We start from the raw sequence: 19,781 nt of genomic DNA on the forward strand, positions 1-19,781 counted from the left end.
GTGGTTTGCCCCAAGCAGGGATAGGTCTCATTCTCAGGACTATCTGAAGTGATGTCATTCTTATATGTCCTCATACTGCCTGGTGCTGTTCTTGGGCTTGTGGCCTGACTGGCGAGTGGTAGCACCAAGGTTGCCATAGTGCCCACTTCAGCAGAATGAGAGCAACATTCCACCTTTATGCCATTACTACATGCCTTTGAGATCACCTGGCTCTTCTCTTGTGCTAATGACCCTTATTTCCACACTCTTCACACTGGATGCTCTGACTTGGAGACCAGTTCTTCCACATCCCTTCTCTCATATTAAAGCCAGAAGAATGATGACCTACAACATCATAACTGAAGCCAATTAGTGGGAAAGACCCTGATCCATACCTGAAGCCACTGCACGTGAGAGTGTGTGGCCTACTCTGGTGTGCCCAGCAAAACCTGAGCCTGAGCCATATTGCAATGTTATCCCAGTGCATGAGGACACCAGGTTTTCTGATTAGCTGAGACTAAAACTTTAATGGGTGCAGGAAAGTACATCTTTGAAAGTATCGGTTACCTAAAGGTATGACTTGCCTGGGTTGTTTTTATTCCCTGCGAAGTATCTACCTCCTTCTTCCATGGGTAGGACCTGTAGTCTACACCCTAGTTCTGCAACAGGAAAAGGGCTCAGGGAAGCAAACTGGAGTTTTCAGGCTTCCAGAAGGAAAAAATCAAAGCTGAAGTCACTTCCATATTTCTTTCTTTCTGCAGCAATGCCCAGTTGTAGAAACAAAGAGAAGTAGGCAGCACAAAAGTTGACCAGATCCACACAGCCTGAAACTATAATAGCTTGTTCCCAATCTAGATAAGGCTGCTTCTGAAAAGATCCCACCTATATGTTCGCAGACTCCTGCCTCCAGGTGTAAATAGCTCTGGAAAATCTACATGTCATGTTTAAATTCCTTTCCCAATCTTTGCAGATAATCAGAGAGTCACTAGCTGTCAACTAGAAAGCTTGGTGTCTCTCTTCCTGTCTTTCCCACTTTCCCCTGGGTATGGAATAGGAGAGAAGAAATATAAGTTTTTGTTTGGTACAATCAATGAATTTCCTAAATCCCTCCAGACTTCATTGAAGCCCTGTCTCTCCCTCCCTAGGTACTGCACAGTCCACTGTAGCCCCTCATTCATATACTCAGAGTCACTCTTCTGGCTGTGGCAAGGACATCCTGTGACATGATGCCTAGAGAGTCTGGAAGAATGTTCTCCAGAACGTTTCCAGCCCTGTCCAACAGAATTCTTGGGTGGGAACTTGGAGGCATTGGATATTATCTTTAAATGAAGAGATCAAATTAATAAATTATTTTTAAAATTAGTGTTTATATTTATTTATTGAACACCTATAAAGAGTAAAATTTGTGTAGAAAAGAATAAAACCAGAATGGTCTGAAATTTGTGGAAAAGGTTAAAGGAGAAATGAGTTTTCTTTTTTAGCTATCTCTGTTTCAGAAGACTAGAATGGGAATTTCACTGCTGTAGGAAGGTAAGAAACATTAATAGATAGTGAGGATGTAGAATTCCTTGACTTCCATTACATGCTTAGGAAGAACAGAAAAACTGTCGCATGTGAAATGATTGCAGGATAAAATCTGAATGTTTTAAAATGAGGACAACTTACCATACCAGGTGAGCTTCACTCAAGAGAATGACAGAACTCATGAAGAGCACACTTGCCTCAAGCCTGGAATATAGCCATTCTGACTACTGTGAGATGATATCTCACTGTAGTTTTAATTTGCATTTCTCTGATGATTAGTGATGTTGTGCATTTTTTCGTATGTTTGTTGGCCACTTGTATGTGTTCTTTTGATAAGTGTCTAGCCATGTCCTTTGCCCATTTTTTAAATAGGGTTATTAGGTTTTGTCTTGTTGATTTAAGTTCCTTATAGAGTCTGGATATTAGTCCTTTGTCAGATGCATAGTTTTCAAATGTTTTCTCCAATTCTGTAGGTTGTCTGTTTACTCTGTTGATTATTTCTTTTGCTGTGCAGAAGCTTTCTAAGTTTAAGTCCCATTTGTCAATTTTCGTTTTTGTTGCATTTGCTTTTGAGGTCTTAGTCATAGGCCAATGTCAAGAAGAGGTTTTCCTAGGTTTTCTTCTAGCATTTTTATAGTTTGACATCCTATATTTAAGTCTGTAAACCATCTTGAATTAATTTTTGTATATGGTGGGAGGTAGGGGTCCAGTTTCATTCTTCTGCATTTGGCTAGCCAGTTTTCCCAGCACCATTTATTAAATAGGGTATCATTTTCCTCATTGTTTATTTTTGTCGACTTTGTTAAAGATCAGTTGGTTGTAGGTGTGTGACTTTATTTCTGGGTTCTCTATTCTTATCCATTGATTCATGTGTCTATTTTTGTATCAGTACCTTGTTGTTTTTGTTGCTATAGCCTTGTAGTATAGTTTGAAGTTAGGTAATGGGATGCCTCTGGATTTGTTCTTTTTGCTTTGGATTGCTTGACTATTCAGGCCGTTTTTTTTTTCCGTGGGGATTTTTTTTTTTTTTGAAATAGGATCTCACTCTGTCACCCAGGCTACAGTGTAGTGGCATGATCTCGACTCACTTCAACCTCTGCCTCTGGGTTCAAGCGATTCTCCCACCTCAGCCTCTTGAAGTAGCTGGGACTATAGGTGTGTGCCACCACGCCTGCTAACTTTTGTGTGTTTTGGTAGAGATGGGGTTTCACCATATTGGCCAGACTGCCCTTGAACTCCTGACCTCAGGTGATCCTCCTGCCTCAGCCTCCCAAAGTGCTGGGATTACAGGAGTGAGCCACAATGTCCAGCCTTATAAGAATTTTATAATTTTTTTAATTCTGTAAAAAATGACATTGGTAACTTGATAGGAATTGCGTTGAATCTTTAGATTGCTTTGGAAGAATGGTCATTTTAACAATATTGATTCTTCCAGTCCACAAGCATGGAATGTTTTCCCATTTGTTTGTGTTGTCTATTATTTCTTTCATCAGTGTTTTGTAGTTCTCCCAGCAGAGATCTTTCACCTCCTTGGTTAAATATATTCCTAGTTGTTTTGTTTATTTTTGTGTGTATGTGTGTGGCTATTTTAAATGGGATTAAGTTCTTGATTTGGCTGTCAGCTTGAGCATTTTTAGCGTATAGAAATGCTACTGATTTTTGTGTGCACATGTTGTAACCTGAAACTTTACTGAACTTATCAAGTCTAGGAGTATTTTGGAAGAATCTTTAGAGGTTTCTAGATACAGGATCATGTCTTTGGTGAACAGGGATAATTTGACTTCCCTTTTTCCTATTTGGATGGCTTTTATTTCTCCTGACTGATTGCTCTGGTCAGGATTTCCAGTACTGTGTTGAATAGGAGTGGTGAGAGTGGACATCCTTGTCTTGTTCCAGTTATTAGGGGGAATGCTTCCAACTTTTGCCTATTCAGTATGATGTTGGCTATGGGTTTGTCATAGATGGCTCTTATTATTTTGAGTTATGTTCCTTTGATGCCTGTTTTGTTGAAGGTGTGTATCATGCAAGGGATGTAAGATTTTATTGAATGCTTTTTCTGCATCTATTGGGATAATCATATGGTTTTTGTTTTTAATTCTGTTTATGCAGTGAATAACATTTTTTTTTGCATCTGTTGAACCATCCTTGCATCCTAGGAATAAAGCCCACTTGATCATGATGAATTGTCTTTTTGATGTGCTGCTGGATTCAGTTTGCTAGTATTTTGTTGAGAATTTTTGCATCTATGTTCATCAGGGATATTGGCCTGTAGTTTTCTTTTTTTATTGTGTCCCTGCCAGATTTTGGTATCAGGATGATACTGGTTTCATAGAATGAGTTAGGAATCCCTCATCCTCAACTTTTTGGAATAGTTTTAGTAAGATTGGTACCAGCTCTTCTTTGCATGTCTGGTGAAATTCAACTGTAAAATTCTGTCTGGTCCAGGGCTCTTTCAGATTAGTAGAATTTTTATTACTGATTCAATTACATAACTCATTATTGGTCTGTTCAGAATTTCAATTTCTTCCTGGCTCAATCTTAAGAAGCTGTGTGCTTCCAGGAATTTAACTATTTCCTCTAGGTTTTCTAGTTTGTGCACATAGAGATGCTAATAGTAATCTCTGAGGATCTTTTGTATTTCTGTGGTATGAGTTGTAATGTCACCTTTGTAATTTCTTATTGTGCTTATTTGGATCTTTTTTTCCTGGTTAGTCTAGCTAGTGGTCTATCAATCATTCAAATAACCCACTTTTCATTTCATTGATCCTTTGTATTTTTTTTTTTTGATCTCTGTTTCATTTAGTTCTGCTCTGATCTTAGTTATTTCTTTCCTTCTAGCTTTGGGTTTTGTTTCTTCTTCTTTTTCTAGTTCTTTAGGTGTGGTATTATGTTGTTAATTTGAGATCTTTTGTCTTTTCAAGGTAGGTATTGAGTGCTATAAACTTTCCTCTTAACACTGCTTTTGCTGTATTCCAGAGTTTTTGGCACATTGTGTCTCTACTTTCATTTGTTTCAATTTTTTTTATTTCTGCCTTAATTTTATTGTTTACCCAAAAATGATTCTGTTGTTTAGTTTCCATGTATTTGTGTGGTTTTGAGAGTTCCTCAAAAAGCAGGCATTGATTTCTGCTTTTTACTGTTGTCTGAGAAGATACTTGACATAATTTCATTTTTTAAAATATTTATTGAGACTCGCTTTATGACTGAGTGTGTGGTCAATCTTAGAGAATGTTCTGTGCACAGATTAGAAGAATGTATATTCTGTGGTTGTTGGGTAGAATATTCTATAGACATCTATTAGGTTCATTTGGTCCAGAGTCCAATTTAAGTCCAAAGTTTCCTTATTAGGTTTCTGCCTCAGTAATCTGTCTAGTGCTGTCAGTGGGATGTTGAAGTCCTCCACTAGTATAGCATGGCTGTCTATTTCTTTGCTTAGGTCTAGTAGTATTTGTTTTATAAATTTGGGTGCTTCAATGTTAGGTGCATATATATTTAGGATAGTTAAATCTTCTTGTTGAATTGAATGCTTTCTGATCATATAATGCCCTTCTTTGTCTTTTTTTTTTTTTTTTTAACTTTCGTTGGTTTAGTTTGTTTTACTTGATACAAGAATAGCAACTCCTGACCTTTCTTGTTTTCTGTTTGCACAACAGATCTCTATCGCTTTACTTTGAGCCTCTGGGGGCTATAAAATGTAAGACAGATTTCTCCTAAAGGCCATGGAAAGTTTAATTTTTTTTTTTTTTCAATTTGCCACCCTATGCCTTTTTTTTTTTTCTTCTTTGATGGAGTCCCAGGCTGAGTTCAGTGGTGCGAACTTGGCTCACTGCAGCCTCTGCTTCCTGGGTTCAAGTGATTCTCCTGCCTCAGCTTCCCGAGTAGCTGGCATTACAGGCACCCACCACCATGCCCAGCTAATTTTTGTATTTTAGTGGAGACGAAGTTTCACCATGTTGGCCAGGCTGGTTTCGAACTCCTGACCTCAAGTGATCCACCCACCTTGGCCTCCCAAAGTGCTGGGATTACAGGTGTGAGCCACCACACCTGGACTACTCTATGCCTGTTAAGTGGAACTTTTAGGCCATTTACATTCAAGGTTAATATTCATGTGTCAGGTGTTATTTCTGTCATAGTGTTAAGCTAGTTGCTTTGTAGACCCAATTATGTATTGCTTTATAGGGTGTATGAGCTTTGTAATTACATGTGCTTTTATGGTAGCAAGTACCATCCATGTTTAGAACTCCTTTGAACATTTATTATAGAGCCTATCTGGTGTTAATGAATTCCCTTAGCATTTCTCTGTCTGGGAAAAACTATTTCTCCTTCATTTATGAAGCTTAAATTGGCAGAGTATGAAACTTTGATAGGCAGTTTTTTTTTTCTTTTAGGTGGCTAAAAATAGGCCCCAGTCTCTTCTGACTTGTAAGATTTCCGTTGAGAAGTTTGCTGTTAGTCTGATGGGATTTCCTTTATAGATAATTTGGCCCTTTTCTTTAGCTGCCTTTAAGATTTTTTCTTTCACATTTATCTTGGGAAGTCTGATGACTGTATGCTTTGCAATTGTTATCTTGTATAGTATCTTGCAGAAGTTGTCTGAATTTCTTGTATCTGAATATCAATCTCTCTAGAAAGATTAGGAAAATTCTTTCCTGAATTATTCCTTCAAATATGTTTTCCAGGTTGCTTACTTTTTCTTCTCTCTCAGGAATGCCAATAAGTCATAGGTTTGATTGCTTTACATAACCCCATAATTCTCAAAAGCTTTGTTCATTTTTAAAAATTCATTTTTCTTTATTTTTGTCTGACTAGGTGAATTTGAAAGACCAACCTTCAAGCTCTGAAATTCATTCTTCTGCTTCTCTAGTCTATTGTTAAAGCTTTCAATGTATTTTGAAATTGCTTTAGTGAATTTTTCAATTATAGAAGTTCTTTTTGTTTTTTTCTTAATATAGTTTTCTTGTCTTTCATATTCTGTATTGTTCTTCTGGTTTCTTTGCATTGGACTTCAACTTTTTCTTGGATCTTGTTGAGTTCCCTTGCAATCCGTATTTGGAATTCTTATCTGTCATTTCCGACATTTCAGTCTGGCTAGGATCCATTGCTAGAAACTAGTGCGATCCTTTGGAAGTGTATAAATACTCTGGGTACACTGGAGTTCTTGCACTGATTCTTTCTCATCTGAGGAAGCTGTTGCTTCCTATTTTTGAATTTGGTATTGTTTGGATGAGGATTTTAAATTTTTTTATTCTTTTTTTCCCTCGATGGTATGACTGTGGTGTATGTTGTGTATGATTGTTTGGCTTCATTTCTGGGTGCTTTCAGGGGGCCCTAGCTTTGTATGTGTTTCTTGGTTGTGGATAGCTTCTGAGCAGTAGCTTTCTCAGATGCTGCTTGTTGTGATGATATACTGGAAGTAAAAGCTAACACACTAACCCTTGCTGGGGGCTGAGGGTACGGAATTCTCAGGAAGCTTATGTCATGGACTAGCACTAAGCCCTTTGGTAGCAGGGTTTTTTTTTTATTCAGAGGTCCAGTTTAGGATGCAGTCCAGTAGATGGTGCTTAAGAGTCAGGGCTGCTAGGTAGGCTGGTGTCCAGTGGAAAAACCTGCCCTGACAGGATGGTGGGAAAGAGATCATGTCGGGGTGTGCTGAGGTCTCAAGGGAAGGGGCAGAGGTGCACTAGCTCCTCCTCCTGAGTAGGCAAGAATGTGATCTGCTTCCCTATCATGCCCCTGTCACAGAGCTCACAACCTTCATTTTATAAAGACTTTGTCCTTTGGTTCCTGGCCGTGGTGCAGCTGAAGTCTGTGGATATGCCACTCTGACAGCTACCACTAAAATGGGGTTTAGGGCAGAGCCTCTTCCCCGAGTCCAGGGCAGGCAATTCCATGGTCTGTCCTCCATTGCCAGGGCACTGCAGCTGTGTATAGGGAGAGAGAATTGGGCCCGTCCTTCCTAAAAGCCCAAGCAGCACAGGCTCACTTTCAGCCTGGGTGGTGCCACCATGAATAACGTGAATAATGTTCTCTCCTGGTGCACACTCACTGGGTCCTGGAGAAAAGAACCACTGCTATGTCTGCAGCCATATACGGGGTAGGGGAGAGATGATCCCTGCTTTTCCTGCTTTTCCACGCCCGTTCCTGGGTGTCAATGCTGCCCCCTTCTGCGATTGGTGCCACGCCAGTGTTTTCTTTGTCCCTAGGAGGGCTTTGGGACAGTGAACAAACAACTGTTCTGATAAACGCAATTTAACCCGCGACCCTTGGCTCGCTCAGGTCGTGGGGTTCAAATTATATATTGAAGCCTTAACCCCCAATGTGAAGGTATTTTGGAGGTAGGGCCTTTGGGAGGTAATCAGGTTTAGATGAGGTCATGACCATGGGACCTCATGGGAAAAGCCCCCTTTGCGCTTTTCCTTTGGATCTGCCCTTCTTCTGGGTTTGTTCTCTCGAGCTAGGGGAAGGTCTGGGTCCCGTCTCTTTGGCTCCTCTTGCCGTATCAGAAACCTCACACTCCTTCCTTTTCCGGAGAAGCTTCAGAGTGCTTTGCTGGGTTTGCTGGAACTCGGCAGGGCGCAAGTATGTGGGGATGCGCGCTGTGAGTCTGTTTCCTCCGCTGTGACGGCTCTTTCCGCTCCTGTAGGAAAAGGCAATGCCCCTTTTGTCTATGTGGGACTCCAAAGGGTCCAGACGCGACAGAAAGGCGGCGAATCCTCTCTGAGTGGGCAGGGGAGGAGATAGAATATGGGAATGGGGCGGTAGAGGGGTGGGATTTCATGAAATTTCCTGATTTAAGGCGATCATGAAGTAGGCCTCTTTGGGAGCTTGGCCCTCCAGTCGCTGGTAAGGGTAACATCCCACCAGTCTCTGGTGAGGTCCAGTCGCGTCCCCCGACTGCATTTAGAGCCAAAAGCAGAACGAGGCCGGCGCTGCGGCCTGGCGTCCAGTGACCCAGCAATCTGCATATTCCCCAGGGTGGAAGCACTTGGACTTCAGGTGTGAAGGCAATGCGGTCACCACTGCAGTAAGAAAAGCAACTAGGGAAAATGGCACCTTCTTCTCCAAACTTTTTTTGAGACACTCTCGCTCTGTCGTCCAGGCTGGAGTGCAGTGGTGCGATCTCGGATTTGAAAACTATAATAGAAATGGCTGATCTAAGATTTTCATGATTACATTTTGCCTTTTATATCTCACGTGTGGTTTCCGTAGTGTAGTGGTTATCACGTTCGCCTCACACGCGAAAGGTCCCCGGTTCGAAACCGGGCGGAGACAGGGGTGTTTTTACTTTTGTTAGCCCTTAAATTTAGTGAGTTTACTCGAGGTTGGAAAACAGAAAAGTAGTTCAACCTGTGACTACGTTTTAGATCTCATCAATCTATACAGATTGTCGACCAGGCTACAATTTCCACTGGTCTGCCAGGAAGAGGACGTCACAGCAGGCCTGCTTAATATTAACTTTGGTTCCAGCAATTCCTTAAGGTTCTCTTCATTCTCTTCTATCGCCTGAATTTTCACAGGCAGACACTGAAAGTGGATGACATCTTAGCGCATTTCCTAAGGGTCCCGCTTGGCTTCGCTTTACTCTGATACAGTTGCAGATCTGGCTGATTTGCGAGACAACAAAAACAGAATGTTTTTTAAAAAGGTTCTAAATCTGCATCTGAAACTCATAGAGTCAATATTCCGAAATCACACGAATTATGTATATACATTTGCATGCACACCCCTTCCCCCAAATAATCCTTAGAAAACCGGTAAGTGTCCAAACTACTCTCCGGAGCCTTAGGTAATCAACAATTTAATAAATACAATTCCTAATGTGTGGTGTACAGATCCTGTATTGCCCACCCTTCTCTATTGCTTTGTCCCCGCGCGCCCTCTATTTTGCCTAAATGGGTTCCAGGCCATAGCCACCGGCTCTCGCTTTGCCTTCTGGCCTCTCGGCAGTGCGCGTCAGCACCATTGCGCCAGGTGACGCTGCTGAGAACAGCTAAGTGGCCGGCACTAGTGCAGCTGGAGGCCAAGGCCCAGAATCCTCAGGAATCTGCCCTTTACGCAGGCGAAAAGCCCAAGGGCTCTCCCCACAGCTTCCCAACATCCCTCTATAGATTTTTTAAATATTAGACTTATTAACCTGTAGAGGTGGAGGGAATCAAAGAAATCACAGGGTATCTCTGAGGGAAAAAGGAGAGCACCAGCAGTAAATCACTTGAGAGTGTTGAACCAGCAAGCCAAGGATAGGAGAATGGAATGGAAACTGACAGGATGGCTGCAGGGGATGGTACTGAGGTGGATGCGAACCACTACTTACTATTAATAGATTGAGCCAAGTACACTAATAGGGGCATAACCAAAATAATAGGGCACGCTTTTACCCACCATGTGTTTTACAGTATAGTTGCTAAAGGATGTATCACCCTACTAGTTTTAGAAGCTTCTGGAGCCAAGGAGCCAGAGCATGACAGCATAAAAATCCTGTCAATTGAAGCCTTGGGCTCTACACTGCTAAGCCTGGCCCAGAGGCTGGATTGCAAATGCAGGTGCTAGTGTAATGGAATGGATGTATGTGTTCCCTTCAAATTATATATTGAAGCCTTAACCCCCATTGTGAAGGTATTTTGGGGGTAGGGCCTTTGGAAGGTAATCAGGTTTAGATGAGGGATCTCCATGATGAGATCAGTGTCATTATAAGAAACAGAAGAAATACCAGAGTGCTCTCTTTCTCTCCACCATGCGAGGGCAGAGGGAGAATGTAGCAGTTTGCAAGCCAGGGAGAGAGCCCTCACCAAGGAACTGAATCAGCTGGCAGTTTGATCTTGGACTTCTCAGCCTCTCAAACTGTGAGAAAGAAATTCCTCGTGTTTAAGCCACCCAGTCTGTGGTATTTTGTTATGGAAACCTGAGTTAAGACAGCTGGTTCACTGGGGAATCCACTGGCATGAACCTGTGAAAAGTTTGTGACATGTCAAGTAGTTTGCTGCTCCTGGATTTGAGTATTGGCAAGAGCTGTTAGAATGATGAGCATAGAGGGAAGAAGGGTACAGAGAATACGGTATTAATCATTGTACTGAAGAAATAAAGGGACATTATATGGTTCTAGGCTGAAGTTATGTGCAGATTTAAGCTGTGGAAGGGTCACTCAGCATACAGTGTGGCAAGTGAGTGGTGCATACTACACTGGCTGTAGGGAGTCCAGTTTTTTTGTTGTTGTTTGTTTGTTTGAGGCAGTCTTGCTTTTTCGCCCAGGCTGGAGTGCAGTTGTGTGGTCTTGGCTCATTGCAACCTCTGCCTTCCAGGTTCAAGTGATTCTCTTGCTTCAGCCTCCCGAGTAGCTGGGACTACAGACGGATGCCACCACGCCTGGCTAATTTTTTTTTTTTTTTTTGTAGTTTTAGTAGAGACGGGGTTTCACCATGTTAGTCAGGATGGTCTCAATCTCCTGACCTCGTGATCCGCCTGCCTTGGCCTCCCAAAGTGCTGGCGTTACAGGCTTGAGCCACCGCACCTGGCCAGGAGTCCAGTTTTTTGTCTGCTTATGTTAATGGATGCAAGAGCTGATAGATGGAAAAGTGTGGTAATAAAGTGGCAGTAAGCTTGTGGATTATCCAATAAACTTCAACGCTATTTTTTTGAATTGAACTGAAATTGTTGTGTTATGAAAATGAGAGAGTTTATCCAAAGAAAGATCTGGCTTGGCAGATAGGATGGATGGTGGTGAGGATAAGTGTGCTAGGCAGGGCTAGAAACAGGTTTTAGTGATCGTTGAAACGCCCAGGACAGTGCACTACTCTTTGGGAGATGCTGTGCTTGAGTCTGATCATTGGGTTTTGAGGTAGAGGGTGGTACATATTGCTGACAGGGAACTCACCGGTCTGTTGAGTTTTAGCATCTGTGACTCTGAGATGCATATGAGGCCTTTGTAAATTTAGAAGTTGATAGTAGAAAGTACAGGTTTGTATTTTAGAAGGAGATTTGGGAATAAATGTAGCTCTGGTTGATATAGATAATATGTTAAGGTTTGTCGGCCAGAGCTGATGTGTATCTTGGGTGTTGGGCAAAGAACAGAGAACAGTCAAAGCTCTGTGAGGTCAATGTGAAGGGTGATTTCCTTGTTGGGCTCAAGTTTATGACCCAGCCTGGACCTAGCTTGGCTTCTCAGCTAGAGAAGAAGCATGATTCCATGTCACAGCTTCTGTCTTTGAAAAAGTCATAATGACTCCCAGACCCAACATGTGGGGCAAACTCTCTGAATTTTTCTCTTCAGTTTAATCTCTCCAGGGAAAATCGAGGAAAGAAATCTCTCTACTATTTGAACTTCATCAAAAGACTAATATGTTAATATTTTGACCATCAATATTTCCTTAAACTAGTCTACTCCTTACATAGCTAATACATCAAAGCATATTAACTTAGGAAATTGGATTCTCCCTAACAATGAAATATTGACTGCAGGCATTATTAATCTTTTTATATCACATTTCCTTTAAATGCTTTATACATCTTCAAGCAGACAAATAACAGTATTATAATGATTACAAGACCGATCATTACTCTTTTGCCAAAAAAAGCCAGCGACAAAAGACTAACTCAGTGGACCAACCTTTGTTTCTTCATTATCTCTACCTTGATTCTGTCCTTTTATTTCCTCTTTCCTCTAATTCTAATTCTAATTCTAATTCTGCTTCTGCTTCTTATTTCCTCCCTGGATTAGAACTTTACTTACCTAAACTACCAGTTAGGTTACCTTCTCAGAACCACTAAGGCAGCAGTTTGAGGTTGACAATTGAAGATTTAGGATTAGAAAAAAGAAACAGGAATGAATTTGTGATGTTTTATTATAGGGGTTTGTAATGCAGGTAGAAAAGCCTTTTTCAGAGTCAAGAGTTTGATCCGACAAATGAGCTATTTTGATATTTATAACTTTGTTTAGTAAAAGTTTCTTATAAAAACATTTGGTTTGGATGTCTTTGTTAGCTTTGGGTCGACACTTGAAAGGCCGCTTGGAAGTTTCTGTCTTTCTGGATACTCTTTTCAGTAATCCTCCAGGGGCTTGCCAGGGAAAGGCATTGGTGGTTCAGTGGTAGAATTCTCGCCTCCCACGCGGGAGACCCGGGTTCAATTCCCGGCCAATGCAAGAGGTCTTGTTTTGCTCTTCACTATGGCTCTTTACCCTTCTGCCCTGCAGACTTACACTGCATAACCTAATAGTGCATTTAAGGGCTTGGCCAGCACAAGGTAAACTGACAACAACGCTGACCAAAGCAGCAGCAAAAGACATTTAGGAAACTAACCCGGGACCCACGCAGTTGTTGGACTCAACAAACTGCTAAGCAAAGTGGCAAGCACGTAGTGTTTCTGGTGAATCACTGCAGTTTTGATATTGGTTCCTGTTACTTTCATCTATTCTCTGGGCGGACCCCTGCAAACCTAAGAACCATCAGGTTCCTGATTCGTGTGCTGGACTTTAGGCTTACCGCTGAGCCACTATGGAGAGGATAAAGAAATGAAGCTCCTGGAAGGAGAGAAGCTGCGGGCGGGGCAGTCACCTCGGAGGTCCAAGAGGCCTCAGCGGCCCAAAGAAAGGGGAGGTGTGTGCGGAAGAATCTGCATGGAGATGAGGGGAGCAGGAGAAACCGGCCCTTGCGCAGAGTGGTCCTTGTGCAGAGGTGGCCAGTGGACCCTCGGGGCTGTACCCAAGACACCGTGAACCGAATTTGCTAACATCTTCAGCCACCATGGCCTTCGCGTGTTTTGTGGGCCCATCGGTGTTCTGCGAGGGATTCCGTGTGTCTGGCAATGTGTGTCAACAGGTGTTGGCCTGAAATTTGGCCGGGCAGGGTGGCTCACGCCTGTAATCCCAGCACTTTGTGAGGCCGAGGCGGATGGATCGCTTGAGGTCAAGAGTTCAAGACCAGCCTGGCTAACATGGAGAAATCCCGTCTCTACTAAAAATAGAAAAATTAGCCGAATGTGGTGGCGTGCACCTGCTATTGCAGCTGCTTGAGAGGCTGAGGCAGGAGAATCGCTTGAACCCGGGAGGCGGAGGCTGCAGTGAGCCAAGATCGCGCTACTGCACTCCGACCTGGGCGACAGAGCAACTCCGTCAAAAAAAAAAAAGGAGCTAAAGAAGGGAGAGGTGTCGATGGGACAACGAGACTTCCCAGGAGGCTTGTTGTAGAGGCAGTGGCCGGGTCCTGAGAGATGAGATGTTTTTTAAATTATGTAGCAGAATAGGGAGAGAGTAATGGAGAAGTGCATGAAAGAGAGAAAAGCACGAAAATCTGCAGACGTTCAAGAATAAAGCATAGAAAATAGTATGAGTGTTTTTACATAAAAAAATAAGAAGTACAATGGTTGTCAGCAGGCTTTTTGGTCGTGTAGTGGTCAATACTTGTAGTTGTGTTTGCCGCAACCTCGGTTCTAATCTGAGTCACAGTAGTGTTTTCTATCCTGCTATTGTAGTAGCTACAAGACCTGTCTTTTGCTTTGCCTTTAATCCTAGCAGCCTCCAGAGAGCGGAGTAAACCGCTGGCCCAGAAGGGCGCCAGCTTCTGGAGTTCAGCCCACAGTGCATAAACTAGGGGGCGGCCTGGCCAAAAGGAAAACTTGGACATGCTCTTTGTCTCACAATTGAGCAGAAAAAATTCCTGTAGGTGAAGATGCCGCCTCTCAAGGGCCCTTTGTCTGTAGTTTCCACTGATGAAATAATACGGTTATAGTCTCATCTGGTAGAGAAAACAGCTGTATCAGTGGGATTTTTTTAAAACACAAAATGAGAACAAGCTTTTAATGAGTTTACAATAAAATCTAAACTAGTTGTCATGGTCTACACAGGCTTGCCTCCATTCCCCATCCGCTAATTTTTATGAGAACAGTAAATTATTACTATTATCATTGTTTTTGAGATATAGTCTTGTTCTGTCACCCAGGCTGGAGTGCCATGGCTCAATCGTGGCTCACTGCAACCTGCTGTCTCCTGGGTTCAAGCAATGAGAACAGTAAATAAACTACAATTCACACAAAGTGCACAAATATTTAGTGCAATTCGTTTATTTTTGATAAATGTAATCACCATCCAGCTCAAGTTATAGAAAATTGCCATCATCTGAGAAAGGCCTGTTAGAGCCCCTTTCCAGGCAATTCCCACCCTGTGTCCTCTTAGTTAATCACTATTCTGATATCTATTCCCATAGGTTACAATTGCCTGTTCTTAAAGTTCACATGAGTAAATGGACATATCTTTTGTATCTGGCCTTTTTTCTGCAGTTATGTTCATTATACTCATGAGATATATCCACGTAGTTTCATAGGTCACTTCTCAATTTTGGTGTTATTGAATTCTTGTGATGGATATTCTTCTACAAGTCTTTTTGTGCACTTGAGATTCATGGAAGTACTTCAATTGCTGGGTCATGACCTGAGTATAAGTTTAACATTAGTATAAATTGCCAGTCTTCTAGAATGTTTTTTCATCAGCAATGACAGTTGAAGTGGCACTAAATTTTTGTCAGCATTTGGTGTACTAACTTTTTAAAATGTAGCTATGCTCTCAGACCAAGCTGTCCAACATGGCGAAACCCCGTCTGTACTAAAAATACAAAAATTAGCCAGGCATGGTGGCATGCATCTGTAGTCCCAGTTACTCAGGAGGGTGAGGTTGCAGTGACTCAAGATCACACCAATCGCACCATTGCACTCCAGCTTGGGTGACAGAGAGAGACCCTGTCTCGGAAAAAAACAAAACAAAACGAAAAAGTAGCCACACACTGGTGATTGATTAGTGGTATCTCAGTGTGGAATTAATTTGTACTTGCCTAACGAGCAATACTATGAAGCATATTTTCTTATGGCTTCCAGCATATAAGAAATTCTCCTTTGCAAAGGCCTATTCGAATATTTTGCCCGATTTTATTTGGCTTAGCTCTATATTACTGATTTATGAAAGTTCTCTTATATATTCAGGAATTGAGTCATTTTTCAAATAAATATATTGCAAATGACTTTTCCCAGTCAGGGACTTGACTGACAACTGAAAGCTGTCAACTGAAAAATCACACAATTTATAAATTTAGAAAGGAGATTTTATTTTTTTATAAAGGGTTACAGCCTACAAGCTGGCCATTCTGACAGACTGGGAGGCATACCCTCCTGCTGAAACCGGAAAAGTAGGTTTCCAGGGAGGGGAGGGGGAAACAGGATTTATGTTGATCTGGTTGGCCACATATACATATTCAACAGGGAATAGGGGGAGCTCTGAATATTTGTGAAGGGATCCTGCTGCATGCATGCTGAGTAAACATGCCTGTTACATGCAACCCATGTTCACTTTGGGGTGGAGACAACATTTAAATACATTATAATTATGACTTATGCTTCAAAAGGTGAAGCAGGGACACAAAGGCAATCAAGTGCATAGCCTCTGTAAACTGTCCAGAAGGAGTCCAGAGCCAGCGGTCTCTTATCAAGAGAAAGTTACTGAAATCAGTCTCTTGTCCAATCAAAGCGGTAGTTATGGCTTGTGTAGGGAGGGCTCAGTCAGTTTATGGTAATAGGTGAGCTGTAAGTGCTTTAGCATTGCTTATCTCAAGGCCAGTGCTTGTTTAGCTAGAGAGAAAAAGGAAGAAGAAAAAAAGCTGGCAATTAGAACATAGTGCCTACTGCCACACACATAACACCAAATCCTGCACTCCAAACTTCTCCTTCTGCACCCTGGACTCCCAATCTCCAGTTAGACAATCCACATCTTCCGACACCTGCTTCAGGCTCCATCAGGCCACTGTGCCTCCCGTAGCAACCAGGCCAGGGGGAATCTTGATTCCTATTACACTTCTGAGGAAGGTGGTTAGGAGGTGTGGAGGATGTGGGTGGGAGGGGGTGAGGTTGAGGGCAGAAGTACACTGTGGTCTTCTGTCTTCTACCTCATTGGCCCAGGTGCTGCTCTCCCTCTGGTTGTCTGCTTTCAGCCCTGCGTGGGAAATCAGGTCTGCGCCCTGATCTTCCTGACTCTCATTTTGTGAGGAACCTGAACGGATGAGCCATCGCTCTTGTCCCACACATTCTGTCCAAAAGGTGCCCTCCTCTCTACTTGCTTGGGGGCCTGCCCACTGAGCTCTGGCACTCAGGCTGGGATGCCGCCCAGTACAGAGGCTCTGCAGCCCTGCAGGGGTCTGACTGTTCCACACCAGCAGGATACAGGCCACAGGGCATGCTGTGGTGGAAAAGCATTCAGAGGCGTGGGCTGAAGGCCTCTCTTAACACAGTCCCTTTGAAGACCCCATGGAAGTAGGCACCCCTTTGAGGAACAAGGTGGCCCAAGGCCTGGCATCACATGCAGGCTCTTGGGTCCCAGTGGGTCCTCTCTGTGCCTGGTATGGCCGACTGCTTCACACATCTTACCCAGTTTCCTCTCCTCCACCACCCAAGCTCCTCCTCGACCCCCTTGCTCAGCTGTCCTTAGGACAGCAAGATCCCCAGCCCTTGGAAAAGCCCCATCTCCAGTGCTTGGGGAGGGAGCTGGGTTCAGGTCTTCTAACCACAGAAGAACAGAGAACCTGAGGCAGGAGGGAATCCCTTCCCTTGCTGGGTCTCTTGGCACAGCCCATCCAGGGGTCTGGGTCAGGGTCCAGGTATCCTCTACCCTCCTTGAGGACCTGAGTTTTCAGGTCCCTGGGGTTGGTCAATGTAGAGCCTTTCCCACTGTTCATCTGGGAACTGTAGGAATATCCCATGGGGCCCTCTCTTACTCATTAGAGACACCCAGAAAATACTCCTGCAGAAACTGGGTACAATGTACCAGACCACAATAATTCTAATTACAGGGTGTGGAGGTCAGGTATGTTTTGTGACTATTTTCTCTCTGTCTGTGGCTTGCTTGCCTTTTCACTTTCTTAGTGGTATCTTTTGATGAGAAGGTATGGCTAATGTTGATGAAGTCTAATTTATCATGTCTTTCTTTTATACATATTTTTTCAGTGTCCTACTTGTTGGTAGGCTAATCTTTGCCTACCAACAAGTCACAGAGTATCCTTGAAATGCTTTATATCTTTAACTTTTAAGTTTTGATGTATAATGCACCTCAAATTACTTTTGTATGTAGTGTGAGGGAGAATAACATTGTTGGTCTCCCCCACCTCCATATGAAAGTCCACTAATTGAAATGATTTATTTTCTTCTATTGAACTGCTTTCATTGAAAACTCATTTATTGACTGTATAGCTGTGGATCAGTTTCAGGTCTCTTAACTCAGTCCGTTTACCTATTTGTCCCTCCTGATGCCTTGTCTTTAATAGCTTATAGTAAGCCTTTAAGTCAGATAGTACAAGTCCTTGTTCTTTTTCAAACGTTGCAATAAATTTTGAAATAGGTAATAACTCATAAAATCATCACACACATCAGAATATGCTGTCACTTCATCCCTTTCTGATATGGTTTGGCTGTGCCCTCACCCAAATCTCAACTTGAATTGTATCTCCCAGAATTCCCATGTGTTGTGGGAGGGACCTAGGAGGAGGTAATTGAATCATGGGGGTGGGTCTTTCCTGTGCTATTCTCCTGAGAGTGAATAAGTCTCAGTATCTGATGGGTTTATCAGGAATTTCTGCTTTTGCTTCTTCCTCATTTTCTCTTGCCCCTGCCATGTAAGAAGTGCCTTTTGCCTCCCGCCATGATTCTGAGGCCTCCCTAGCCATGTGGAAATGTAAGTCCAATTAAACCTCTTTTTCTTCCCAGACTCTGGTATGTTTTCGTCAGCAGCGTGGAAACGGACAAATACACTGTCATTTCAGAGTGGGACACATGCTCTCACTCACTATGCTTGTTGCTGACTTGTGACCGAAGATTCTCTATTGTACCCTCTGGGGACAATATATCTCCAGTTGTCTGCTGGGAGGATGAACATGCAAAAAATCCACAACACTCAGCACAGAGTCTGGATTTAGTCCCATTAAAGGACCCCAGGGAGCTCTCTCGCCTTCTTTCTGCCCCCTGAGGATACAATGAGAAGGTGGCAGTCCACAACCAGAAAAAAGTCCCTCATCATAACCCTACCATGTTGGCACCTTGATCTTGGACTTCCAACCTCCAGAACTGTGAGAAATAAATTTCTGTTGTGAATTAGCCACCCAGTTTATGGTACATAGTTATAGAAGCCCGAACTAAGACAGAGATGGAATCCCATGGAGGGTCTCTAATTTGCTGAGCTGGTCATCAGGTGGGATGTTGCAAGTTAGAAACAGGAAAGGCTGACATTTTGTGCATATGAAAGAAGATAGTGGACAGGCCCATTGTCGTCGGCTTTGTCCGCCTTTGCAAACTGGAGACGGAAGCTAGATTCACCTTCGCCAGCCACGGGAGGACCGGGAGGACCTCCAGAGGAGGTTAGGTCGACTTCATGGTAACTTTAGATCCTGAAACCTCACAGGACTTTTCTTGTCTTCCCTTTGATCTCTCTTCCGCCTACTCAACAGGACAGGACTCGCAGCTTTTCTTTCCCGTCAGAAAGGGATCCCTTCCGGACAGGACCGAAGTGAGCAGATGGTTTCCCCTAAGTGTCCTTCCTGGCCTGGGTGTCTCGGGAGCTCAGGCTGACCTGAGACCTAACTCCTGGCGAGTGGGACCTGGAAGAGCGTGCGCACCGGGGTGGAGGTTGGGCTCCGGGGGTGGAGAACCGCAGTCAAATCCTCTTCTTCCCCGTGCACCGCGCACCTGCCCACGGGGATGCCGAAGGAAGTGGCCCATAAAGCTCTGCAACCGAAAGAAGCCCGAAGCTCCCGGAGGGGCGAGAGGAGCCTCGTTGAGCGAGCCCAGCCCTCTGCCCGGCTGGCCCTGGTCAACAGGCTCGGAAGAGGCCGATTTGGAGGACAGAACTGAAGAAAAGACCTAAAGGTTTCGAATCTCATGATGTGGAGATGTTAAAGCCTAAATCCTAAGGTCCCACTGTGAGAGGGAGCGAGGGTGTCTCGAGCTGGATCCACCCTTGAGCCTTCATCTGGAGAGTCCTCTGCACAAATTCAGAGAGCAGGACTACCCGCAGCAATGGTTCTCAACAGGGGGCAACTTCGCCCTCACATGCCTCTCCCAACCCCGCTGGGACACTAGGCCGCGGCTGGGGGAAGGGAGGGAGAATGTTAATCCCCTGGCATGTTTCTAGTCAGCGGAGGCGACGGATGCTGCTAAACACCTTGCAATCCACCGCGGGAGGGCCCCTACCCCACCCCGAAGTAGCCATTCCGCGGAAGTGGAGAAACTCGCGTGTAGATCAATGCCCACGCACCTGGCCG

The 19,781-nt window shown here is 43.5% G+C and overlaps 1 protein-coding gene and 2 non-coding genes across 3 annotated transcripts; 2 read left to right on the top strand and 1 right to left on the bottom strand.

The window, feature by feature from the left end:
- Positions 1–8,702: 8,702 nt before the first annotated feature.
- TRNAV-CAC lies at positions 8,703–8,775 on the top strand. Its single transcript has one exon. It is a non-coding gene; the product is annotated as a tRNA-Val (tRNA).
- A 3,791-nt stretch (positions 8,776–12,566) lies between these two features.
- Positions 12,567–12,637, top strand: TRNAG-CCC. The gene has a single exon. It is a non-coding gene; the product is annotated as a tRNA-Gly (tRNA).
- A 3,634-nt stretch (positions 12,638–16,271) lies between these two features.
- Positions 16,272–16,781, bottom strand: LOC100591271 (protein FAM231D-like). The gene is given in 1 exon segment (XM_030824685.1): positions 16,272–16,781. A coding segment is annotated over 1 exon segment (510 nt).
- Between the last annotated feature and the right edge of the window lie 3,000 nt (positions 16,782–19,781).

This window comes from Nomascus leucogenys, chromosome 12, assembly GCF_006542625.1.
Source record: "Nomascus leucogenys isolate Asia chromosome 12, Asia_NLE_v1, whole genome shotgun sequence".
Taxonomy (NCBI): Eukaryota; Metazoa; Chordata; class Mammalia; order Primates; family Hylobatidae; genus Nomascus; species Nomascus leucogenys.